This window comes from Neovison vison, chromosome 11 (assembly GCF_020171115.1).
Source record: "Neovison vison isolate M4711 chromosome 11, ASM_NN_V1, whole genome shotgun sequence".
NCBI lineage: Eukaryota > Metazoa > Chordata > Mammalia > Carnivora > Mustelidae > Neogale > Neogale vison.
In genome coordinates, this window is record NC_058101.1 from 172,498,025 (window position 1) to 172,525,194 (window position 27,170).

The 27,170-nt window shown below is 43.7% G+C and overlaps 1 protein-coding gene across 5 annotated transcripts in view; it reads left to right on the forward strand.

Annotated features, from left to right (window-relative positions):
* SH2D4A (SH2 domain containing 4A) overlaps positions 1 to 26,345 on the forward strand; it is a 60,228-nt gene extending 33,883 nt beyond the window's left edge. For 3 of the 5 annotated variants that reach the window (XM_044225264.1, XM_044225266.1, XM_044225267.1), the window contains 5 exons: positions 4,127 to 4,238; positions 5,995 to 6,202; positions 9,148 to 9,278; positions 23,537 to 23,757; positions 24,246 to 26,345. In XM_044225264.1, the coding sequence (XP_044081199.1) occupies positions 4,127 to 4,238; positions 5,995 to 6,202; positions 9,148 to 9,278; positions 23,537 to 23,757; positions 24,246 to 24,338 (765 nt within the window). In that variant the 3' untranslated portion in view covers positions 24,339 to 26,345. The remainder of the gene's footprint in view (positions 1 to 4,126; positions 4,239 to 5,994; positions 6,203 to 9,147; positions 9,279 to 23,536; positions 23,758 to 24,245) is intronic. The other 2 variants (XM_044225265.1, XM_044225268.1) reach the window with 1 other exon arrangement.
* Positions 26,346 to 27,170: the final 825 nt, after the last annotated feature.

Below are 27,170 nucleotides of genomic sequence, written 5' to 3' on the forward strand. Positions count from 1 at the left end.
TTATGTGTTCGTTGTTTCTGTGAGCTGGATCCTGTTCGATGAACCATCCATGCCCACTGTGCCAGGAGCTCCTTTGGGCACTCAGATCTCTCACATGCCCTTCCAGATGTGATTCTCCCTACAGGCAGAGCCTCTTTCCTCCATTGTGCTAGACTGTATCCCATCATACATTCCTCACAAAAAATGGAGCATAGATGGGCAGTTGGAAACCATAGTAGATCTGACCTGCAGAAAGTTTGAAAAAGTAATGTAAGATGTGAAGCTGTAAAGAGAAGTTTCTGTGTGACCACAGGCCTGAGGCGGAGCCATGGCGGAGGCCCTGGTTCCAGTGGACCGTGTGATCTGTAGGGACATGTGTGAACTGGGATAGCCTTCAAGAAACTATGATGAATTTTTGCAGTGTAGTCCCGGTATGAATCTTGTTGGTATAATATGTACCTTTCTAAAACAGTAGCAATAGAGCATCTAAAGGAAAATTTCAGTAACACTGCCTGGATTACATTGTTTCATTTTAAATGATAGAAAAACAAAGGATCTTTGTATTTATTTAACCAATGTCCATGGAGTTTCTCTGTGTGCTAGGCTCTGTTATAGGCATTGAAAGCACTATAAGCAGAACAGATAAAATCCCTGCCCTCAGGAAGCTTATATTCTGGATGAGGGAGACAGACAACAAACACATCTATGAAGTCATAAGTTCTGTGGAGAAAAATAATGCAGGATAAGGGAGCTGAGGAATGCTGGGAGGGTGGGGACTGACTTTTTATAGAGATAGTCTGAGAAGGCACTACTGGAAGAGAGACCTGACGTAATGAGGGAGGGAGCCATGTGGAGACTGGGGGACCTTATGTCCCAGGCAGAGGCAACACCGAGTATGAAGGCACAAAAGCAAGAGCACACTTGACATAGTCAAGAACAGCAGGAAAGGTCAGTGAATGAGAAGAGAGATTAGGGTTGAGAAACATGTAGACCTTTGTAAGGAATCTGATATCTTTCATCTCATGATGAAAGATGAGACCATCTAGAGGGTGAGTCTAGATGGAAAAGAGAGAGCTAAGCTTTCTTGGCTCCAAAATAAGGAGGATAGCCTAGAAGGTTCTCAAGCATTTTTAGATGTGAGACAGCCAGATTTTTAGTCTTCACACTCTCTCATGAGAATGCGTGAAGCCATGGGCCAATGCATTCCTTCTCTAACTTAAGAAATTATATGGGAACTCAAGAGAATGAGCAGATAGATCACTTACCCAACTTCTCTGGAGAACAAAGATAGTAAAACAGAGCTTTTCGACTTAGGAGGCAATGGAGAGGGTCTAATGAGGAAACTGGTGGTAAGTATTTCCATTAACAAGCTGGGATAAGAGGCTTTCCGTGGGAGATATTTTGACATTGAACTGCCCACCCTCATGTATATAAACCTCAGCCTGTGGGAGTTTGGACCAGTGTCCAGCCTCACCCCTGTTGCCCCTTCACCCCTCAGCCTCTACCTGACTTTCCCGTGCTTGGCTCACCATCCCCATCCTGGACCTACATGCTTCTTGCAAAAACTTCTAAAAATGGAATAATGGTTTGGTTTCCTAAGTAGAGGACATAAAGACCAACCTGTAAAGATTTGGCTAAAAGTAAATTTTCTGAAGGAATTCTTAGAGAATCAGGACAAGTACTTAAGTTTTCTAGCTGCTTTGGAATGAATAGAGTGGTCGGGGCTCATCTCATCCTTTACTCTGCGAAACTCGTTAATTTGTCTCCTTTCCCTCTGTGCCCCAAACATAGTGATGCTACACGTTAAAGAGAAATATGATTTACTAGCTACAGCACTCCCCAACATTTGATTGTCATCAACCACATACCACCTGCATTATTAGTGAATATTTCTCCTTAAGTAGACTTACTTTGTAAACCTTTTGCTTTTCCTAAGCACCCATATACGTTATCATGGTTTAATGTTGTAGGTCTTTTCTAATCATTTTAAATCATTTTAAAATATGGGGGCGCCTGGGTGGCTCAGTGGATTAAGCCGCTGCCTTCGGCTCAGGTCATGATCTCAGGGTCCTGGGATCGAGTCCCGCATCGGGCTCTCTGCTCAGCAGGGAGCCTGCTTCCCTCTCTCTCTCTGCCTGCCTCTCCATCTACTTGTGATTTCTCTCTGTCAAATAAATACATAAAATCTTTTTTTAAAAATAAAATAAAAAATAAAAATAAATCATTTTAAAATATGCATGTGGAAGATGAACAAAGTTCCACTTTCAAGGTTTTTTTTTTTCTGTTTAAGTTTAGAAATTGCTAGCAGTACTTTTTAGGTATTTCAGGTTTATACATGGCTTCAGTAAGGTGATAACAAATTTTAACAGTCATTTAAAACACCAAAAGCTTGGTGGGGTTTTTTTGTTTGTTTTTTATAATAAGAGGAAACAAAAGGGGCTTATCTCTAGGCAGGAAAAGAAAGTAAGGAAAAAAATGAAGATAATAAATACATGAAAGTTTAGTTACATCTGAGATGAAAGAGTGAATGAATGATCACCTCCTATATTAACTGTGATCTATGACTTCCCACAGTGATCAAAAATGGGTTTCACAACATCAAGGTTTGTATTTTAGTTGGGGTGAGATAATGTAACTTAATGTCTTTATCTTTTTATAGGAAAACACACACACAAAAAAAAATACCTGTCGATTCTGAGATGCAAAATTAAGCATGGTCAGTCTTTTCTGACCCTCTCAGCTTCCTTCGTTATTATAAGTGACCGTGGCTTTTATTTGGTTCACCAAGTACTAAATTCAGTTTTCTAGTAAGCGCTCAGAAAGCAATACCCAAATAAAGTACTTTTTTAGGTCTAAGTGATTTGGTGTGTGTTTTTCTTTAGTTAAAAACTAATTCCCTTCAGTGTACTTAATGCCACAGAGCTGTTCACTTCAAAATGGCTAACATGGTTTTTATGTTATGTGTATTTTTCCACAATGTTTAAAAAAGTTAAAATGATAATTTTTGTGTTCTGTATATTTACAACTTGAAAAACAAATTCCCTTTTTAAGGAAGACTTGTGTTTCTTATTTTATATTTTCTCTAAGAGGATGCTTTGTAAAAATTTAAAAAACAAAACAAAAAAATATTCCTTTTTGGGTCACCTAAAATGTGTAAGTACCACATTTTTAAATAATTCTTTTAAAGATTTTATTTATTTGAGAAAGAGAGAGAGAGCAGGAGTATGAGCAGTGGGGAGGGGCAAAGGCAGAGGGAGAAGCAGACTCCCCGATGAGCGTAAAGCCCAATGTGGGGGCTGGATCCCAGGACCTGAGATCATGACATGATGACCCTTAACCAACTGAACCACCCAGGTGCCCCCAGTACCACATTTTTAGACACTGGTTTGAGGGCACGTGGAGGTACGGCTGAGATTGCTCTAGAAATGTGCTGTTATTTTTATGGAGCCTGTTGGATACTGCAGTGTTTAGACTGGTGCCATGAAGCCGTGTTTACACAGTATTTGAGGGATTTCACTTTAAAACAGTTAAGTGATGTTTGAGGAAAATGGATATTTATTGAGTTTTATTATGTGTTACAGACTATGGGAGACACTTTTTTTTTAAGATTTTATTTATTAATTTTGACAGAGAGAAATCACAAGTAGATGGAGAGGCAGCCAGAGAGAGAGAGATAGGGAAGCAGGATCCCTGCTGAGCAGAGAGCCGGATGCGGGACTCGATCCCAGGACCCTGAGATCATGACCTGAGCCAAAGGCAGCGGCTTAACCCACTGAGCCACCCAGGCGCCCTATGGGAGACACTTTTTAAATATGGGTTAACCCTGACTGTAACCCTATGAAATATTTGTAGTTTTCTAATTCTACTTAAGCAAAGACAGCCCAAGAGAGGTTTGGTAACGGGCCACGTGGTTGCACAGCTAGGCCATGATAGAGTTAGCTTCAGGTCTCACCCACTCTAAGCTTTTCCCATAACAACAAATTCCCTAGCCAGGGGGCCAGAGGGAGTTACATAGAAACCAGCTCCTCAGTGCCCCTGACTCCTCCCCTCCCCACTCCTCTTCTTCCTCTTGGCAGAAAACTGCCAGAGTTACTCACTAGTGTTTGTTTCTGGTTTTTTGTGTGGGTTTTGTTTTTTTTTTTAACAGAAGAAAGAGCCTGTGAAGAAAACACAAGATGAAGAACTAAAACAAATAGATGAGGAGAAAGCCAAGCAGATTTATAAAAGCTGGAAAGAAGACTCAGAGTGGCAGGCATCTCGTGAGTACCCAGAGGCCTCCATAACACCTTAGACTCTCCAGGCCAGTTCCTTCTCTTAGTCAATCTAAGAAGCGCTTAAAATGGTTGTTGAGAGGCTTAGGAGTCACTTCTTGAATAGCAGAAGAGTAGAAACGTTCTTCACTCATCTTTCCACCATCACAGTTGTGATATAGCTGTTTGATGGAATGGTATATAGCTCTGAAAAAACACGTTTTGGAAGAGGGTTTAATGACATTGAGATGTGTTTATATCGTTTTTTCACTGGAAGAAGAAAAATTATAAAATAGTATGAAAAATATTCCTATTTTTAAATGCCTTAGTATAAGAAGTAAAAAAACTAAGGTTATTAACATGTTAACATTATTTTTTTTTTTATTTGGAGCGATGGGATTTGAGCTTTATTTGAATTTTTCTTCTTGTTATTCTGTACTTTTCCAAATTTTCAACAGTGAACTCACCTTAACTTTTTGATAGAAGAACCCAGGAATAACCGATTGGATATATCAGCACCCTCCCATACCTATGACCTGACCCTTCAACAGTGAACTCACCTTAACTTTTTGATAGAAGAACCCAGGAATAACCGATTGGATATATCAGCACCCTCCCATACCTATGACCTGACCCTGACTCCTTTTTGAGTTAGCAGTGCCAGAGATAAACCCTCTCAGGAAGAGGTCAGTGCAAGCTAAGCCAGAGCCAAGCGTGCTCAGCAACTCTAGGGGAAGTGGCAGGTTTGAGACATGATGAGGGTTTCCAGCTGACTCAGAAAGAGGTTTACCAGCCAGGTTATCCCTTGAGGCCACTTGAGGGAGAAACAGGAGAATGGGAGTGACAGTGTTTGCAGGATGCGGAGAACTGGTCTTCAGTTCCATTACAACGAACACTATTAACATGACAGTTTTGTGAAGCGAAAATATTTGCAAGACCCAGTCACTTCCATGCGGTGACATTCTCGTGTAATGGAACATTTTTGGCTTCTCTCTGAAGTCAGATATAACGGGGCTTGACTGAGAACACCTGAAGTGCAAACACACTCAAGGAAAATTAGTCTTAGCATCCTGCATTAGAGCCCTTTACTGCTGTGTTGCTAAAACAAAAACAAAACCAAAAAACACTCTGTTTTACAAAGCAACATTAAAAGGTGGCCTTGGGGTACTTTTTATGTGTACCAGCACATTCTCTGATTGTGGAGAGAATCATTTTGTGGTTTTGGTCTAGCAGGCCTGTTCACACTTGGTTCAGCTCTCAGGGGCTCTGAGTGTGACCTGGGGCCAGCCTCGCCAACCTCTTGCCCCGTCCCCAGCCACTGCACTGAGGAGTTCCTGAGAGCCTGATCTTTGCTAGTGATGTCCTGAGCTGAGCACGGGAGGGAAGATACCACCTCTTCTTATTCAGAGGCTCCCGGCCACATGGAATTCGAACTCGGGCTGCGACTCATCACTTAGTCTTGCCAAATGCAGGAAATTCTCAAACACGTGGTTCTCCATTTCTCTCTCCTTCCTTCCTCTTTCTCCTCCTTCTCCCTCTTAGGATGTCCTAAAACCCCCTTAGAAAGGCAGGAATTCTGCAGGGAGCGCTGGGCAGCTGTGAGTGTGCAGGCCTGAGCTATGTGCGTCCTAGGCGCTGATAGCGATTGTTCGTTATCAGCAGAGGAGACAGAGTCTCCTGAGAGACGGCGCTCATCGCCAGCTGACTCCGCTCACCATCTCTGTGGGCTGACCAGGGCCTTTCTCAAACCTCCTTGTTTTTCTAGTGCGAAAATCCAAAGCCGCTGATGAGAAGAGACGCTCTTTGGCTAAACAAGCGCGGGAAGACTATAAGAGGTTTTCTCTTGCGGCTGAGAAAGGAAGCGGTGAGGGACCACAAAGCCTCCCAGGAGTTCTACAGAAACCAAAAAGACCCCCCCTTCCACCCAAGCCTCACTTCCTAAACCCGGCGGGATACCCTCCAAAGCCTCTTAGGTAAGAAGCCACACAGATGGCTTTAAACATAGCGGTTGAAACTGGCTGATTAAAGACAAATAGTGTGGGGCGCCTGGGTGGCTCGGTGGATTAAGCCGCTGCCTTCAGCTCAGGTCATGATCTCAGTGTCCTGGGATCGAGCCCCGCATCGGGCTCTTTGCTTGGCGGGAGCCTGCTTCTCTCTCTCTCTCTCTGCCTGACTCTCCGCCTGCTTGTGATCTCTCTCTCTCTGTCAAATAAATAAATAAAATCTTTAAAAAAAAAAAAAAAGACAAATAGTGTGAGGGCCGTTGGGAGGGGAAGACCGGCTGGTTGCCTGGTAATTCAGTTCTGCCTCACCTCAGCCTGTCTTCTGGAGACACCTGGTCTGGATTCATCCTCTTCTTATCTATAAAATATCCACAGTTTGTTATAATAAGATTCCCAGTAACTTAGAGAAGGTGTGCATCGAGTTCAGTGCCTTCCTGCGCCGCTAATGCATCCAACCCCGACCCCACCTCGTGGTGGTAAGCGGGCCGGCGAGGGGAGGAGCAGAGAGAGGCAGGGGGTCTCATCAGCGCTTAGTATCGCTGTTAGTCCGAAACGATATCAGAGGAGGAACCTAAGGGCTTGCTGACTTTGACAGCATCATAGAGTTGTGTTTTCATTGCTCAGGATTGAAGATTTGATGGCAATCCTCATTCTGGGACACAGAGCCAAGTTCATATGTTGAGTCTGGAACTGTTCTTTCTTTGAATGAACACTTTTTTGGTCATGATGGTGCCTTTGCCTTGTCAGCTATAGGAACTTAGGTAGAACAGTTTGCTTTGTAAACTCCCTGAAGAGAAATATGATGGTATCGTAGCAGAAACCCCCTTACCCTTATGTTAGTTAACTGTTCATAAAATTATTTTCTCCTGGATATTAGGATTTTTTCATATTCTAATATGTAGGAAGACATTATGTAAAATATACCAGAAGAATCAAATAGTCATTAAACAAAACAGAAGCCTTGCCTTCTGAAATGAAAACCAAAAATACTTCTCTGTTACACGTACGGAGAAATAGAAAGCAAACCAATCTTTCTTTGCTTGGAGTCACTACTGATCTTCAAGGCCTTTCCTAATGGGGATTATGACCTCAGAGGAAACAGGAAGGTGGACCTTTTCCTTTACTATAATTATTTCTACTTACTCAACTGAAAGCTTCCATTTTGGGATGTGGGGGCCAGAACTAAAAGTTCATGTTCTATAAAGTGACAGTTTGGGGAATGATTTTCTTACAGACAAAAACCTAAGAAAAGTAATCAGAAACAGGTATCCTCGCAGTTTTGTGAACACATCACAAAGGTGTGAGCTCCTGCCCAGGGTCCTCTTCAGTGCCTGAGCTGGCCTGTGCATTGGCCCCCCAGATACCCAGCAGGGCTGTTTGTGTACCTGCCCCTGTTCTCCAGGCTGTTCCAAGGGGGTGACTATGACGTGTAACATGCCCTGTCCCACACTATTTTTAGTGTGCGGTGTATGTGGAGGTGGCCTTAAGAAGGGCAATTTTTGTTTCGAGCTGTGAGCTAAGTTTTTCCAACGTAACACACTTGCATGAAATGCTTCTTGTGAGGCAGCCAGACTGGATGGTTTTTGCTCTGGGACAACAGTGTATGACCAAGGTCAGCTTGGAGCCAGCCCAAGAAAAGACAGAGACTGGCTGTCCTTAGAGTTTTTGCTTAACCTCCAAAGACTTTCCAAAGAAAAAGAACCTAATTTGAAAGCTAGTAAGAGCACTCGTCATATAATCTCGTGTGTGTATAGGATCTGATTCCCAAGAAAGTCAAATATTATAGTCAATCTTCTCCAAAATTCTATGTATGCATGCACATGAATAGTACATACTTAACATGTACATCTGGCATACATGTCACATGTAACTCGTGAGGACATGTTACCATAGAACACAGGGTCATAAGTTAATTTACATGACAGGCGTCCTGGCAGTTCATCCAAACTCATCCTTGTCTTTATACTGAGTTCTGCTCAAAATTAGTGGGTTATTGTGTGAGACTTGGAAATGTGTTTATTACATTGCAGTGTTACTTTTTGTAGTGGAAATCAACTTACATCCCAGAACTTTAGTTCTGTGACTGAATGTATTTCAAAATGATTCTACCGCTTGTATCTTTTTCTTATCGATCTTCAAACACTCTTCTTTCTTTGACTTCATATTTCTGAGACTGTCTTTAGCAGAACCAATCCTCTTCAAAGTATGGGAGAGAAGAAAGCAAGTCAGGGATGTTGGAAACAAAAAGAAGAAAAAATTTAATACTGAAAATGTTAGGAAAGAGATTTTTTTTTTTATTGCATTTGTTTTGTTTGCAAAAACATGCTTCCAAGTAAAATAGTGTTGGGGGTGTATTTCACTTTTTTGTTTGTTTGTTTGTTTTTGTTTTTTTTGTTTTGTTTTGTTTTTTGTTTTTTTTCCCAATTTATTTATTTTCAGAAAAACAGTATTCATTATTTTTTCACCACACCCAGTGCTCCATGCAAGCCGTGGCCTCTATAATACCCACCACCTGGTACCCCAACCTCCCATGTATTTCACTTTTTAATGCTTATTTTCTCAAATTTTAATTGGAAGTTAATGGAGCTTTTGTTCATATTAAAAATGAATTAAAATCTTTGTATTAACACAGCAGAAGCTCATATCCGTGACTAGCCCTAAAGGACTGGAAGGACAAGTGACAGATTTATGTTCCTTCCTATTTTTTTGATTAACCCTTGAGGAGTTAGGTATATAATGGCAGTAATTAGGGGTCCAACTTCCCATTAGCTCAGCCCATGTAATTAGATCTCCAGGTATAAATAATTCTCTCTCCCTTTATACATGATTTATATATACAGGATATATATGATTTTCGAAGGCATTGTTTTCAAGTTAGTTCAATCTAACTTGAGGAACTATTCTCTAAATCTCAGAAACCAGGGAGTGACGAGGACAGCGTCCAACTCTGCCCAGGAGGACATCATTCGGTGGTTTAAAGAGGAGCAGCTACCACTGCGAGCAGGCTACCAGACAACCTCAGACACCATAGCTCCCTGGTTCCACGGTGAGTACACAGCTGCCCTCGATGGAGCCTCATCAGACGACAGATGAGGCTGTGTTCATCTGTTAATCCACCAGGAGGGCAGAAGGAATAAAGGCTTCCTTTTATTTGTGCTGTCCAAGAAGAGTCTTTGAAATTATTTTCACACAGCAGTTTTTCAAAGGTTTCTCATGAGTTGCAGGCTCATGATGGATTTAGAAAACAGTCAGCAGTTGGGTTCTCTGCAGGTGCCGTGAGCGTTCATTTGTCACCACAAATAAAACACCGCTGCGTGGGCAGGGAAAGCGATGGCTCCTGCTCGCCTACCCTAGGGCACTGGACTGTGATTTCCTTCAAATGGCAATGCCTTTCATCCACCGTGCACAGTGGGGAGAGTCCAGTATGCCCTTGGGTGTGGTGGGCAGGGCACTGGTGTAGCAGTCAGATGGGCAGCTCTCCATTAACAGTTGAGTGACTGAGCAAACCCTTTCTCTATAACAAGTCAAGTTATCTGAGCCTCATTTTCCTCACCTATTTAATGAAGGAGTTGAACTTTATGATCTTTAACCTAAAAATTCTGTTACTTTGATCTGTGTTTCCATTAAGTAGTTGAAGCTGCCAGGTGGATTTGTTAGACCAAAGCAGATATTACCTAATAAACCATTTCTTAATTTGACCCTAGAAACTTGATTAATTCAAGCCTTCTGTCTAGCTAGCACATATTTCACTGTCCTCTCAGTTTCTTGGACTTCAGGGAAAGAAGTGGTTTCTTGCCTCAGTTGGCTTCTTTAGGGTCAGTGGTGGAACTGGATTAATTGCCTCTATGTACAACAGAAGCGCTAAAAAAAATAAGGTTCTCTCACAGAGCACGCTTGTCCTAAAGGACTAAACCTTGGTTTGAATCATGTTGAAGTCTTTTTTATTTTTAAAAATTTTTTAAAGATTTCATTTAAGAGAGAGAGAGACAGTGCACGAGCACGAGCAGGGGGGAGGGGCAGAGGGAGGAGCAGACTCCCTGCTGAGCAGGGAGCCCAGTGTAAGGCTCAAGGCCAGTCTGAATCGCCCTGGGATCATGACTGGAGCTGAAGGCAGATGCTTAACCAACTGAGCCACCCAGGTGCCCCGAAGGCTTCTCTCTTTTAATTAGAATCATGTCACACACAAACATAGCCACAAAAATAGGGTCCCAAACAAATAACATGGTGAACTTCTAAAAAGAAAAACATTAGGGGCGCCTGGGTGGCTCAGTGGTTAAAGCCTCTGCCTTTGGCTTAGGTCATGATCTCAGAGTTCTGGGATCGAGTCCTACATCAGGCTCTCTGCTCAGCAGGGAGCCTGCTTCTCCCTCTCTCTCTGCCTGCCTCTCTGCCTACTTGTGATCTCTATCAAATAAATAAAATCTTTTAAAAAAATTTAAACATTTAAAAATATAAATAAAAAAATTTCTTTTTTGTAGGCCTTCTGCTAAAGGGCTGCTTTCACAGTCAGATCATTATGGCACCATCTAGCTTTCCTTGGAAAACACATATTCTTTGGTGATTCAGGCTTTAGTAATTGTCCACTCCCTGAGGAGCTCCTCTCCCTCTTAGGACTGGGTCATAAGTCTACTTCCTTTCCATTCTGTTCATAAGACATTGGAAGAAATAGTGACATCAGTATCAAGAGATGAGTGTTTCATGTTGCCTTTTTTTTTTCTTTTTAAGATAAGCACTGATGAAATCAGTACTTTATAGTTTCTGTGTAATTGGGCAGATGGTGTCATTCCTGATTACAAGGGTGGTAGTTCATTTTATAACAGGAAATAAGAAATTGAAAGTGTTGGTTAATGTTTAAAAATCGTGGTACTTTAACAGGCAATTCCACTTGAAACAGTTGCTAAAAGCTAGGAAGATAAAGTGGGACTAAAAATCCAGTTGGAGCTTTGGTTAAAAAAATAAGTTTTTGAGTTTTATATAAATAACTTATTAGTTGCTATTGTTATGCATTTAATTTCACTTATATAGATATTTATCATAGTCATAAGCAAAATAAATAATATGATAAAATATAATGAAATAATACACAGTTATGTCCTCAATGTAAGCCATAGTCTTCTGTTTTAAGAAGACAAAATTTCACGTTTCTATGATAAAGAGAAGATGGATCATATCTTATATTTTTGAAATATAATTGTTTATTGATCATGAGCCCTGTTTGAAATAATGGGATGGTAGCTCTCCTGTACTGGTTTACCATCTTCCTTTTGTTATCATACACTCTATAAGTTGCCTTTCTTATATTACTGTTTTGGTCAGCTTATTTTTCCCCATAGAAGTTCACACTTTGGCCCTTTTCTTTTTTTTTTTTTTTTTTTAAGATTTTATTTATTTATTTGACAGAGAGAAATCACAAGCAGTCGGAGAGGTAGGCAGGCAGAGAGAGAGAGGGAAGCAGGCTCCCTGCTGAGCAGAGAGCCCGATGCGGGACTCGATCCCAGGACCCTGAGACCATGACCTGAGCCGAAGGCAGCGGCTTAACCCACTGAGCCACCCAGGCGCCCCCTTTGGCCCTTTTCTTTTTGTTAGCTTTAGACAGGATGGAAGTGGATAGGAGAGGACAGGGAAACGAAGACCAGTGGATCTCTGGCTTGTGGAGCTGCGTGGAAACTCATGTTCTCAGTTGGGAGAAGGAATACAGGAGGATCAGGAGATTACCAGGATTAAAAGAGAGGGGTGAAAATGAATTTATTTGGGATATGATGAGGTTGAAATGTCTTTGGGGCAGTCATGTGAAAATATTCATTTGGTAATTGGATTAACAGATCAGTGCTAGCTATAATGGATCGGAGTCCTCAGCACACAATGAAAAGCAGGGGAGGGGCGATGACATTTTCCCGAGTGAATTGAAAAGAAAGGTAAGAGAAGACCAAGGACAAGACCCCAGGGAGCACTAATACTCAGTGCGATGGCAAAGAGGAGCAGAGGCCCCACATCTTTGTCTCAGGTTTCCTTTCCCACTCAGCGTCATGATGAGGCAGATATCTGGCCATGGGCAGTAAAGTAGGGTATTGCCTCTGATCTCCTAGATATAAGAACTTGGAAAATCCCAAGTGCAAGAGAGATCCAGAAATGCAGTACTAAACTCTACTTTGTGAGCATCTTGATCTCAAGCACATGTAGATATGTAGTCTCCCCACTTCTGCTCCTCTCTCAGCAAGCTCTTCTCACAGAGGCCATCAGGTCTCAACTTTCACGCTTGATCTGAATATCACTCCAGCTCCATCTCAAACCGCGGTCCTCACAGAAACCTGCCTTGATCATGACTTTCCACCACATGTTTCCTGTCTGTCCCTGACACACCACACTCACCCCTTTTCTAGGGCCTTTGCAGTTGTTCTTCCTGAAGATCCCTCTGTGGCCAACGTCTTAAGGAGCTGGCTCACCTGTTTGGAGGCTTGGTGGGCTCCCCAAATCTGCTGGGCAGACTAACAGGCTGGAGACTCAGGGAAAACTGGCAGCTTAAGTCCAAAGTCCACTGGCAGAATCCCTTCTTGCTCAGGGAAGGTCTTTGCTCTTTTGATGCCTTCAACTGATTGGATGAGGCCCACCCATATTGCAGAGAATTTTTCTCCCTTCCCTCATTCAAAAATTACTTTTTTTTAATTAGGAAATATTTCAAACAAAAAAAGAAAACTGTAAGTAACACCAATGATATAATAAATGTTGTATCTACTTTCTAGGATACAATGAATGTTAAAAGCCATATTTATCTCATATCTGTTTCTCTTACTAAGAAATAAAGCCTGAGAGAATAAAGGCCCTCTCTTTTACTCCCTTAGTGACTCTATTTATTTACTTCTCTCCAATAGGTAAATCACTCTTTGAAGTTATCCTTTTCATCCATATTTTTATATATGTATATGTGTGTGCATTTTTATAAACTATATTAAGATATATATAAAACATATATTTATACACATATATATGCTTCTATAAAACATGCAATATTGTGTTTAATATTTACATGGTATCATGTTATAGGTATTTTTCTGCAGCTTGAGTTTTCTCCCAACATTATGTCATCTAGATTTTTCTTTGGCTCATTTGTTTTACCTGTGATGCAGTATGTTATAAGATACAGATTATATTCTGTTGGAGCTGTAATTTTTTGAGGGTCTAATATGTTCCAAGTATTACATGAGCACTTTAAAGGAAGTAAATTTTATTCCCACTTTATAGAGTAAGAACCTAGGAACTAAGATGTTAAGTTCTTTTCAGGCTTCTACCATCAGTGGCAATATTCAGAGCCAGATCTACTTAACTTCTAAGTCCCAGCATATCTGAGCACTAATACAAGTGGGAACACCCATGCTTTTTATATAAGTTGGAAATTTGAATCAGTGAACAGTAATACCGCAGAGATTTGTTACTCCAGTACATGAGTGAGTTCACTAAATCTCACAGCCAGTGGTGAAGTAAAAGTGTCAATGAAACTTCATTCAGCATAAGTTTTGCCCCATTCCCATACAATGCAATGCCCCAAGGCTGGGAGAGTTTAGAGTAATAGAAGTGGAATCTATATTTTTTGTGGTAATGGTTACCTAACTATATACATTTGTCAAAATCAATCAATTGCGTACTTAAAATTGGTGAATTTTATTGTATATAAATTATATCTCAAGCTGAATTTTAAAAAATGCGAAGTCCAATAAGCACAGTTTTCTTAGCTCTTAGCTTGGAAAGATAGTACAGTTGGCCCTTGAACAATGCAGGGGTTGGGGTGCCAACCCCTTGCACAGTTGAAAACCCACAGATAAATCTGGACTTCCCAGAAACTTAACTATGAACTGACTACTGTTGACCAAAGACTTACTGATCATATAAACAGTTGATTAATGGATATCTTGTATGTTATATCTATTATATACTGTAATCTTTTAATAGAGAAAAGAAAACATTATTAAGAAATTCATAAGAGAGAGAAAATACATTTATAGTACCACATTTATTGAAAAAAATCCACATATAAGTGGACGTATGCAGTTCAAACCTGTGTTGTTTGAGGGTCAACTGTATAGTGTAGGCTTGGCAGAAGACTCCAAGACCAGATCACCTAGGTTTGAGTTATGTTCTTTTCCTCTTTAAAATGGGCTTAATAATATCTACACTGTAGAGTAGTGTTTTTTTTTAAGTGTATCATCTAATAATGTAACATACTTAGAACAGTGCCTGACACGTAGTGTTTCTGTTATCATGGCCAACCAGAACTGAAGAGCTTAAAAGTAAATGTGCCATTCCTGTTCTCTCTGCCTTTCTCTTCATTATAATCCTAATCTTGCCACAAAATATTGCTGTAACAGCATCATATATGAGGGATAAGCAGGATTTCAGTAAAATAGATCTTAATTACTACTAAACTGTCCTATGTGATTTGATAAGTATTTATTTAGGGTCTGTCCTTAAAAATCCCAGAACCCAGGAGGTCTCCCCAGAAGGCAACAGGAATTTGGAAGGACAGAAGGACAACTGGCAAAACAGGGAGTAAAGTTGCTTGGAAAAGTTGAGCAGAATATTGCCAGTTGAGGTTGAGCATGGGGTTGGGAGGAAAGGTGTGGCAAGATGGGAATGACTCCTAGATTTGCTAAAATAACATTTTATTTTCTAGATTTAAAATCTTCTGGGGGCACACCTGGGTGGGTGTGGGTTAAGCCTCTGCCTTCGGCTCGGGTCATGATCTCAGGGTCCTGGGATCAAGGCCTGAGTCGGAGTCTCCGCTCAGTGGAGAGCCTGCTTCCTCCTCTCTTTCTCTGCCTGCCTCTCTGCCTACTTGTGATCTCTGTCTACCAAATAAATAGATAAAATCTTAAAAAAAAAAATCTTCTGAATACTGTTATACGCTCTGTTTGGTTTTATTTCCTCTTTATCACCCTCCTCTCATCCTGTCGGACTGTCTTGACCCTGAAATACAGTCCTTGTTTTTATTCATTTTCTTCTTGCATCTGGTCACCACATTATAGCAGTCTTTAAGACACACACTATGGTCTAGAATGTTTATAAAGTTGGAGATTAGTGTTGGAGAGCCCTCCTGGGTTCTGCAAAGTCATTTTATTTATTCTGATTTCTGATTCTAAGTATCCAAAGTGTGTGGATACATAATTAGCTATACTCACTAACTCCTCTTCAAAGAGAGGGTCAACAAATAAATAAAACTGAAGTTTGAAAGTCTGTTCAGAAACCCCCAGACTCCTCTCTTCATTCTCTCCGTTGGCATATCCCGTCTCCTGTTAATATGCGACAGTGTTCAGGAGCTCAGAATTCAGCAGGGCCTGGGAGTAGGAAGGTAGGGGAAGGCTGACAATAAGTGTATAAACAAATTTCTGATTTAGGAATTTTCTGACTGCTTCTGTTAGAGAATTCATATATCTGCTTACGCATCAAGAGCTGATCATTATGCCTCTGAAATGCAACGCACACGTCCTTATTCAAATATGGATATAATTAGCCCGCTGGTGAGATGTTTCCATCCTGACCGGTTTCTTGTGGATGTCTTTTGCTGTCATGGTTTATAATTGAACCTGCCTCTCAATGCTTTAGTTCCAATATTTTAAGCTACTTAAAACGCAAATCCCTTTCACATCTGTGGGATTTCAGTACAGTTCACATTGCAGCTATTTTGATTGCTTCCATTTTTGACACATGCCTCCCAAGTTCCCTTCTGCTTGGAGAGCAAGTCCCATCCATTTCTCTGTCTGCAGCTGTTCCCTGGGACTCCAGGTCCCCAGAGCCGAGCCTCCTGGTAGAATCCTGTGTCCCACTCCTCAGGCGTGTGCCCACCCACAGCCCCTGCCCCGCAGTCCCTGAGGCTGCGTGCCCACAGTGGGAGGGATCCCACAGACAGTCTCAAGGAGCCCACCCAAGATTTCTTTCAGGCTAAAACCTTAATGAACCTGGGAATCAGCACTCATAAGTGACAATGTGCCCTTCAACTATTTTGCTGAGAAGCGGTGATTTCTTCATTGTGGGGCCATTAGACTTCTGCCCCCCTCTCCCAGAGAGACTTTCAAGCTTCCATCTTTACTAAGCACATCCTGTCTCATTGACATATATGATTCATATACTTGGTAGAGTGGGGTGGGCTGTGGCCAGCAGCAAGAATCTGTCATATCTGCGTGTGGCAGGGAAGGACCACAAGTGCCTCCCCTGGCAGTCACTGTCCCACCCTAAAGAGGGACTAGCCCAGCATTAGCCCCAAGCCCTAGGACTTCACCTGCATTTTGGCATGAAGCCTTCATCGACACTAAGCATCAAAGCACTTTGAATTATTCTCTGGAGTTCTCCCATCTGACTGCCTAGTATTAGTTCAGATGGCCAGAGTAACTGAAGAGGAAACATAAAGAGGGTAAAGCTATGTCCATCTATTCAATCTTGAGAAGAGCTAGTGTTTCTGCAGCACATACCATGCATTATTGTGGGGGTTTTTTTGAAGACTCTGACTTTTCCAATAAACTACCCAGTGCAGCAAACTGGCTGCAAAAATGTATGTATTTCCACTAATGTTGGGAATAGTCCATTAACCCCAAAGGCCTTGCTTACTTGAGTTTTTCAGTGGATGCACTTGAGTCTTCCCCCTAATGCTGCCAGTCACTGAGTGTCATGGCCCACATGTGCCCGGGAGCCCCATGATTGCCATTACTGATGCCCTGGGCTCGAGTCTTGTCGTTTACACTGTGTTCTTGGAGAGACCTAGAAGGACCTTGCAGGCAAGGGAAGGGGAGCCTGGGTGGGTGAGGGACAAAGAGAGTGACCTGCTTTGGGGGGTCGACTTCAGATTTTTTATGGAAAGAGGGATTTTGATATTTAGAGAAGAACTTTTAATCTGTGCTTTCATCACCAGAGTTTTCTTTGTCATTGCATGGTCTGATTATAAAATTTGGACACTCCTTTATGTTGGCAAAGGAGGCAGTAGAGTATAGTGGTTAAGAGCACGTCTCTGGGGCCAGATCCCAGCCTCCACCAACAAGCTGTGTGGCCTTAGGCAGGTCACGTGAGTTCTGAATTTCTGTCTCTCATCTGTATCATGCAGACACCGACATCACCTGTCTCACAGAGTCATTTGAAAGATTCACGAGTTACTATATGTGAAGTACTTAGCGCTGAATGTGACACAAAGGAAGCCCTAATTAATAAGTATTAGCCATTATGGTAATGAAGAAAGAACAAATGATGTGATTTTAATTCTTGAATTATTATGGAAACATTAAGAATAATATTTTGAGAGCTCTAGTCTTCCTTATCCCAAGGGGCCTGAAACCTGAAGGCTGAAAGCTTGGGATCACAGTGTATGTCCCTCTAGATAGAGGATCTAGGCCGATCCCAGGACCCCTTCAAAAGTACTTCCTTTACATACTGACCAGGTTAAAGAAAGTATAAAGTAGAAGGGAGCTACAGTGCGAAAATATAGAGCTCTTGTCCAAGTTTGAGACGTCCTATGGATAACGTGTGCAGTTTGCATTTGGCATGGTTGCTACGTGGGAAGAAGTTCTTCTGAAACTCAGTTTTTTCTTTTATTCACCCCTAATCTAGGCACTTTGCAGTGTGGGACTTTGAGGTCACCTTAACAGCAGAGATGAGTTCCTCCATGAAAGTTATCTTGGTGCCATCTCCTCCCTTCAGGGTATTCTGGGCAGCCCAAGAAGCAGAGAATCAGGACAGGTGACAAAAGGAGGAATAAGAGTTCCTTGGCAGAGCTCTGGAAGGATAGCCCTGAGGCAGCTCTCAGCAGACCCGAAGTGGGTCAAGGGGAATGCTAAAGCCTGCCGTGCTCTGGGCCTTTTCAGTCTCTGGCAACAGGAATCCTGAGCTTAGGGAAGGTGGCAGAGTCACTAATGCCTCAATTCTACACCCAAGTGACTGTACGTAAGTCTTCACGATAAATGCATCTTCTTTACGTTGCTTGGGTCAGGGGCACCTGAGTGGCTCAGTTGGTCGAGCATCCAGCTCTTGATCTCATCTCAGGTCGTGATCTCAGCTCATGTCATGATCTTGGGGTCCTAGAATCAAGCCCTGCATCAGGCTCTGCACTCAACTGGGAGTATGCTTGGGGATTCTCTTTCTCCCCCAGTGCCCCCCGACTCTATGTTGCCCAGCTTAGAAATGAATACCTCTTTGTGAAATAAATATTCATAGTTTATTTTCAGCCAATTTCAGGAAAATTTCATGAGCTCGGGGGGGGGGGGTTTAAAAAGCAAAATACTTGAGTGATAGACAAGAGACCTGAAACCATCACTAACTAATCCTATACCCTGGTCATATACCTGCTCTCCTTCCGCTTCCCCTTTTGTATGGCGATGGTAATAATACCAGTTCTGTTTGTTTTGAGTTGTTTGGGAATTAAGTGAAATAACCCATGAAAACATGTTGAGCAATGTGAACTGCTAGCTCAGGGGAGTATTCTAGTTGGGTGAGAGCCTGGACTCTGAGACTGCCCGGGTGCAAGACCAGTGCGTCCCCTGGCCTAACCACATGACCTGCAGCACATTAGGAACTCTCTCTGGTGCAGGTTTTGCTCATCTGAGATTTGAGAGAAGGAATAGTGCTTGTTTGTCAGGCTGCTTTAAGGAATAAGTGAAGTAAGGCGCCATTTGAGGAGCGCCAGGCAGACGTGAAGGTCTCTGTATGCTACTATTATTTGGTTACCTTCCATTTGGTTTTTAAACACATTTTCCAGACTCTGGACACAGGTGCTACAGATGTATAAACAAAGTTAGTAGTGCTTCAGAAAAACCTGAAATGCATCCCTTGTCCCTGTCCATAAGTGATCAGACTCGAGGCAATGGCTGCATAGAAGCGTCCCAGAGAGGAACGTTTCTGGCCTGATTATAAGACAGAATTACTCATTAGACCTTTTCTGGGCATCTTGTAAGTGGCAGGTGCTGAGAGTGTGAAAATAAGATGTGGTGGTTGGCCTCTAGGAGATCACAAGGATGTGGGGCAGGGAGAGACAATAGAATGTTCTGTGAGTACTCCAATGGAGCTGTGGATAGTACATGGTTGGGGCGGGGGGCCCTGGATAGACCAGGGGAGTCTCAGGTGGAGGTGGGAACAGGTGCTCAGCAGGTGCAGAGGAACCTTGACTTACTGCTCAGGGGGAAGTCAGAAAGCTTCATGCTATTAAGTTGCATCTTAGAGAATGTGTAGGCGTTTTCCAGAAGGAGGCTGTGGAGAAGGGCAGCCCACTGACCTGTCCTCCTTCTGTAAGGGGGTTGCTGCCACGTGGATTTCCAACAAGGGCCATGGTAGGGTTTCTGAGTTATTTCAAGTCTCTTGGGATCTATTCACCCTCTTTTGTGCAAAACATAGAGCCTACCATGCAGCTCTCCCTTCACTGCAGTGGGGTTTAAAGCTCTGCTGTCCAACACGGCAGCCACTCCACATATGTGGCTCTTTACACCAAAATTAATTAAAATTAAGGGTTGAGTCCCTCTATCATACTAGCTACATTTCAGGTCCTCAGTACCGCAGGGCCAGCGCAGGCATTGCATTGCCACAAAAATTTGTTGAATAGCACTGTCCGCAAGCGTGCCCTGGCATCACACAGAGAAAGGAATGGGACATTACTGTCTCTCCCTCCCAGCTCCTCTGTTGGGAACCTCCAGGCTGGGTGCTCAGGCTCTCGGGGGTGGTAGGCAGCTCTGTCCAGGCTCTTTAAGAGTCAGAAGCTGCCCGGTAAGACCTCGTGCAGCGACATCTGCTTTCTTCAGCGACATCTGGGGTGGTTCTGGCACCCCCTGCCCAGATTCAAATGGAGCAGTGCTGGGGGAAGATCTGTCTTTTCAAAGTAATTGAAATGAAATGAAGTCAAAGAAAACTTTTTATTTACCCTTCATCACTGGCACATAAATCCTCCTGTGAACTCACAGAGGCTTGGTTCTTAGAATATGCGTGCAGAGAGCTGGTCAGAGGGAAGTTGCCTGGAGGCATCACTGCCTTTAGGGGGCTGGATGAAGGCCACTGCTTCAGAATTCTTAAGAGTCACGCAGCCACGCACCCGGGTAAGGAGACTGCTCACGATTAATATTTGACACTGGATTTTGGCCTTGCGGTCAAGAACTCTTTGCAGGCAGACAAAGCTCACTGTTTGGCAGCAATCTTAGCCAAGCCTCCCTCCTTCAATGGAATCGTGATTGTGCGTGGACAAGTATCAGATGAGCCAGACGAGCATTCTCTTCAGGAATGATAATCCTGATGTAAAGCAGAAAGAGCGAAGCGTGGTCTCCACAGCACTTCACCTCTGAACCTGCCTTCAGAACCTCAGTATTCGAGCCTCCATTAGGACTTAGGATTTGCCACAAAATCATTTTATTGTGTTCTGGTGTCTCTGGAAATTACGCAGTGCCCAGATCTATGTGTAATGGGTAATAATTATAGTTTGAGAAGCTTTCGGGAAGTTTGATTACAGCTACTGTCTGGTCCAATTTTAGGAAGAATTTAACCTAACAACCCAGGTTCGGTTATAATTTTCCAGAATAGCTTTCGTTTTAGGAATCTAAATCCATCTGGATAACATGCTAAGGTTATAACATCTATCCCATCTGTTGAAGCAACTTGGAATTTCAGAGTTAGGCTGTCGGTAAGTCTGGAAGAAGAGAGAAATCTTTCTTCCAGAATGCTGCTGCTCCTTCACTCATCTCTGAAGGGCAGTTTTCAGTGTCAGTGAAAAATATCCCTGCCTTTATAGACAAATACAGAGTCTTGAAACTTCAGTCACGTTTAGTCCCTGGGTAGGCTGCTTACCTGTTGCCTTGCTTCAGATTATGGTTGTCATCTGTCATTTATCAATAGGGTCAGGTGTGATTAGAAAGGTAAAATGGGCCAACAGAAGCAGCGGTCTGTATCTGTTGGATCTTAGATGGGCATCATTTGAGCACCTGAAGTGGACGGTACAGAAGCTGACCCAAAAGACTCACTCACTCACTATCAGTGGTGCCTGCAGTTTCCACTGGCTCAAGTCTCATCAGGGAAAGGGCAGAAAGGTAGCAGGTGGTGATGGAGATAATGCATGGGCATCACGGTAGCCTTGCTGGGCTTGGATCAGTAGACCTGGAGGCCCTAGAAGAGAGGCCATGGCTCTTCTGTTTCAGGGACATTCCCCATCTGTGCAACACCCCCCAGTTCTCATCCCTGTGTTTCACTGGAGTTGAGCTACACAGAGTTGGGTTTGAGGTGCAGGCCCTGGGGCCTCCTGAAATGTACATGGGAGAAGAGAAGGCAGAAGAGCTGGTTGATAGGTCTTGCCTAGGAGAGATCGGGTGATTTTTTAATCCCCTCTTTATTAAAGGTCTACTTAGAAAAAACAAAATAGAGATTTTTTTTTTTAATGTATTGAGAGAGAGGGAGAGCAGATATGAGAGCAGGGGGAAAGGGGAGAGGGAGAAAGAATCTTAAGCAAACTCCACACTAAGCACAGAGCCCAATGTAGGGCTTGATCTCGTGATCCTGAAATCACAACCCGAGCCAAGATTAAGAATCAGATGCTCGGGGCGCCTGGGTGGCTCAGTGGGTTAAGCCGCTGCCTTCGGCTCAGGTCATGATCTCAGGGTCCTGGGATCGAGTCCCGCATCGGGCTCTCTGCTCAGCAGGGAGCCTGCTTCCTCCTCTCTCTCTCTGCCTGCCTCTCTGCCTACTTGTGATCTGTCTCTGTCAAATAAATAAATAAAATCTTTAAAAAAAAAAAAAAAAGAATCAGATGCTCAACTGACTACATTACCCAGGTGCCCCAGAAAGCAGCGATGCTTTCATCTGATGTCATACTCTGGATAATTAGGGTTCAATTCTCAATTAACTTTACTAATAACAAGACTAAAGGGCTATAATGGTCCATCCATTGCCTTTTCACCAGGAGATTCTTTTACTAAGATACAGAAAATCAGTATGGAGCTAACCCTGAAACAGAAGTAAGAGCTTCTGTCTGCTGTGGTGAAAGGGATCATGGGGAGAATTCTGTTCCTCCTCCCAGATCCAAACCCGCTGATTAAGTGGATGACTTCACCATCTCTCTGAGATGTGCACTCACTGTAGGTCTCCCCATGTCACTGATTCATCTGGTGAACAGCAACAGGACTAAGAAGGGAAATTGGGAATAGGAGTGAAACCTCATGAGTTTGGACTAGTTGGGGGGAAGGCTGGTCTGAATTAGTGTGAATTCATGAGGCTTCTAAAGTGTGTCGGGACGCCTGGGTGGCTCAGTTGGTTAAGCAGCTGCCTTCGGCTCAGGTCATGATCCCAGCGTCCTGGGATCGAGTCCCACATCGGGCTCCTTGCTCGGCAGGGAGCCTGCTTCTCCCTCTGCCTCTGCCTGCCTCTCTGTCTGCCTGTGCTCGCTCTCTCTCCCTCTCTCTCTGACAAAGAAATAAATAAAATCTGTAAAAAATATATAAAAATAAAAAAATAAATAAATAAAGTGTGTGTATACACACACACACACAAAACTTCATGTAAATGAAGTTTCATTTTGAATATATATGAAGACAAACATATATGAAGATATAAATATATGAGCACATGTGTATCCATATATACATACATGTACATATTTTTAATTCTTTTACATGCCACTGAAGCATCATTTAGGAGTAATCCAGTAGAAAGTAACCCAAGTAGAAAGACTTGTAGACCTGGGTCCCTCCCGGTTCTGTTACTAACTTGCTGACTCCTAGACCAGGCCCCTGAGCTTAGCACAACTGATATTTGGGTTGGAGGATTCTTTGTAGGTGAAGCTGACCTTGCGCTATTGGATGTTTAGCAGCATCTCTGGCCTCTCTGGGTGCCCGTAGCCTCCTCTGCCCATGACAACCAAAAATGTCTCTCAGATTTCCAGACGTTGTCCTGGTGGAGAACAACCATCTAAGACCATATAGGAAGATGCTCCAGGCCACAGAGTCCCCAGAAATAAACCGAGGAAGACACTTTCCAGTCCCCTTCCAGATGGAATGCTTCCAGGACACCTATAAAGGGTCCTACCAGACTTAGAAGCCACCTAACACCTGTGGTGTTATAACCGGGGGCATAGGTGGGAACATATTCTGAAGGCTAAATCTTGATGCTATCAATTGGCCGCTGTCAGCCACCCTGCTCACCCAGTTACCCAATACCAGGAGATGAATGATACTGTAGTATATTCTTAAGAAGTCCAAAATGGACTTGAAGTTGCTCTTACTTTTTCCTAAACTTTATGCATGCAGCTATATGAACTGAAAACAGTTCTGGAAATTATTTGGCTAAAATACCTGCTTTTCTTTCCCGCAGGGATCCTGACATTAAAGAGAGCAAATGAGCTTCTGAGCACTTGCGAGCCGGGCAGTTTTCTGGTCCGCGTCAGTGAAAGGATCAAAGGCTATGCCCTGTCCTATCTGTCCGAGGATGGCTGTAAGCATTTCCTCATAGATGCCTCCACGGACTCCTACAGCTTCCTGGGCGTGGACCGGCTGCAGCACGCCACCCTGGCCGCGCTGGTGGACTACCACAAGGTGACCCGGTGTACAGGCTTGACTTGCTCTGTGAATTGTTGTCCCACAGCAGCTCTAGCAGTGAAAGGCAATTATCAGAAAAGAGATTGAGATGAGTAATGGGGGATTAGTGTCTGATAATTCTTCCGGATAATCAGGATTCTTAATTACAATTCCTTTATCGGTGAACCTAGTTCTTCCTCAGATACTCAGGGAGAATGCACTGGGGCCCAGAATGCAGGAGATGCTAAAAGCCTGTGCACACGCTGCTCGCAACTGAGGCCACACTTAGAACTCAAGCCTGGGAGGGAAAAAGGGTACATGGCAATTTGCAGATGAGAAAAATCTCTTCTAAGATTGCCATAAACTGATAAAGCTTCCTGTAAATCAAGGGCAAACAAGAAGTTGTGTGCTCCGAGGAGGCAGGGAAGGGCATGACCTCCTTATTTCTACTGTCTCGACAACCTGCCCATCACAGCGCAGCCTGATCTCTGCCTTCTGACTCACAGGTGGAGCCCATAACCTCCCTGGGGAAGGAGCTCCTCCTCTACCCATGTGGTCAGCAGGGCGAGCCGCCGGACTACCTGGAGCTCTTCGAGTGACCGCGTGCCCCGTGGTGCCCTGCGCCCTCCAGCTGGGCTTTCCTCTGGGTTAACACTGCTCAAACAGACCTGTGTGTGTGAGGCCAAAGTCAGCCTGCAGCAGAGCCAGCACTGACCAACGGGCAAGTGTCCTTGGAGCCCCGTGGAAATCTCTCTTCTGTGCAGATGCTGGAGTTTAACGTTAGGAGAAAACCAACGCTGCATCATATTCACTCCAAAAGTAAAGGGAGATGATCCCCAATTTCAGCAACTACCTAACGTGAAGGATACAACCTTAATGATGTATATAAAATGAACAAAGGAGAAATGGAAACCTTTTAGGAATTAAGACATAACTTCAAAAACCAGTACCTCCCGTGAACTATTTTATGACCTCTACATTCCCTCTTTGCATCATTTCGAAATGTCTCAGGACTGTGTTTATATTAAGTTCCATGTTGGCTTTGGGGAGCTGGCAGAAGAGCCTTCACGGGTAGCCTGCAAACACACTTCATTTATCATGCGTGTTGGAGCCAGGATGTAAGGAAGAGACATAGAAAAACAAAAGTTGGGAATGCAGATTGAATGAGGAGTTAAAACTGTAGGAGGAGAGGCTTCACGCGTCACGAAATACTGCGGACTCTAGGGGAGAGAGCACGTTTTCGAGGCTGGAGAGCGGGGACAGTGCTGGCCTTGTGTACTCTGGCTCCGTCGGGGAGCGCACCGCGAGGTGAAGCCGCGCACACCCGAGGTGCTGTCCATCAGTGCTCACGCCCCAGCACAGGACACCTGTAAAGGGTCCTACCGGACTCAGAAGCCACCTAACCCCCATGGGTTCCCACCTATGCCCACCTTGTTCTGGGGTGGATGGTGTCGCCAGGAAGACAGGCTGAAGTCCCCAACCCTGGCAACTGCGAATGTGACCTTAGCTGGGAATAGGGTCTTTGCCGATATGATCAAGTGAAGATGAGCTCCTGCTGGATCAGGCGGACGCTCCTCCAGCATCTGGCGTCCTTAACAAGGAGAGCGGGATTGGGAGCCAGAGACCCACAGGGGCGAGGCGGCCGTGGGACCGCAGAGGCAGAGACAGGTGATGCGGCTTCGAGCCAGGGAAAGCCAAGGCGTGCTGGCCGCCCCCACAAGCCAGGATCCTCCCTGGAGCCTTAGAGGGGGATGTGGCTTTGCAGACACCTTGGTTTCGGACCTCGAGCCTCCAGATCTATAAGAATAAATGTCTATTGTCTTAAGACACTGAGTTTATGGTAATTTGTTACAGCGGCTCTCGGAAACTCACACAGAGGATCCTTACAGAACCTGATGGTGCTACATACCGTGTGTGGCTGCACAGCCGGCCCTCCTGAGAGTAAAGGAAGAGGGGAGAGGAGAGGAAGCTCCCGCCGGCTCGGTTCCGCTCTGGGATGCAGGTTTGCTCGGTCAGGAATCCTATGCCCTCTGCGTCTGCGCCGCCAACTCCCAGCAACTCTCGGACCGGCCCAGCCAGGGGGTCGTCTGTGGGCAGCGCCCCAGGGTGCTATGACTCAAAATCGTCTTCTGGGAAGGTGGAGGTTCGCTTGTACCCTGGCCTACTCCCTGCCGCAGCTGACACCTTGTTTTTTCAAAGGAAAAACTTCCTTTCTCAAAGGAAGCAGACATTGTGGCAGTTTGTTCATGAGGTTGCTGGTTGTGTAGCCCTCGCGGGCTGTGTAGAACGTTAACAGGAGAAGAGGGCGGTGTGCGTATGTATGTGGGAGTGTGTATGGGTGCGTGTGTGCGCTTTCATGAGAGAGTTTTTAAACACCTATCATGGTGAAGTGATTCCTGAAATATCCTGTGTGTTTCTGTAGTCCAAAAGACACCTATCAATGAGACATTTGTCCAAGAGGACCTGTCTTCAGCTGTCATTTCTAACTGTGATTCAACGGCCATGACATTTTAGAATTGCAGAGACCACACAGGACCCACGTCTTCCCACCATTCCCTCTCTAAGCTTAGGTTTTCACTTCTAATAAAAAAGGTATTTTTTTCTAATTGAGGTGTCCTTGACATTTAAGCTTAGTTTCAGGTACAACATAACGACTTGACGTGTGAACTGTCGAGTGATCACCATTGTAAGCCTAATGATCATCCACCATCTTTCAAAGTCATGAGATTTTTTTCTTATGATAACTTTTAAGCTCTGCTTTCTTAGCAGCTTTTGACTATGCATTCTAGCATTATCCACCGTAGTTATCACGCTGTACATACCCATGACTTACTGATTTTGTAACTGGAAGTCTGTACCTCTTCACTCCCATCACCCACTTAGCTCCCCTCCCCAACCCTCCTTCCCTCTGGCAGTCACCAATCCATTCTCCGTATCCACTTATTGTTTTGATTGCACGTATAAGTGAAACCATAGGGTATTTGCCTCTCTCTGACTTGTTTCACTTAGCATAACACCATCAAGGTCCATCTGCGTTGCAAATGGCAAGACCTCATTCTTTTCTGTGGCCAAGTAATATTCTATCGTGTACACACACCGCCTCTTTCTATCCGCTCATCTACTGATGGACACTGAGGTGGCTTCTGTCATCTTGGCTACTGTAAATAATGCTGCAGTGGACCTAGGGGTGCATGTATCTCTTCGAATTGGTATTTCCATTTTCTTTGGAATGGAGAGTTGCCGGGTCACATGGTAGTTCTATTTTAATTAAAAGAGGTGCTTTTACTAGCTGATTTTTATTAATTTCATCCAGTTCTGTAATCTTAAGATTCTGAAATAAATAGAAAAGTACTCTATAGTCACTCATCATTATGAAGATGTATGATTCCAGCATCTCCCCCTGCCTAAAACGATTTTGGAGGAAGTAAGTA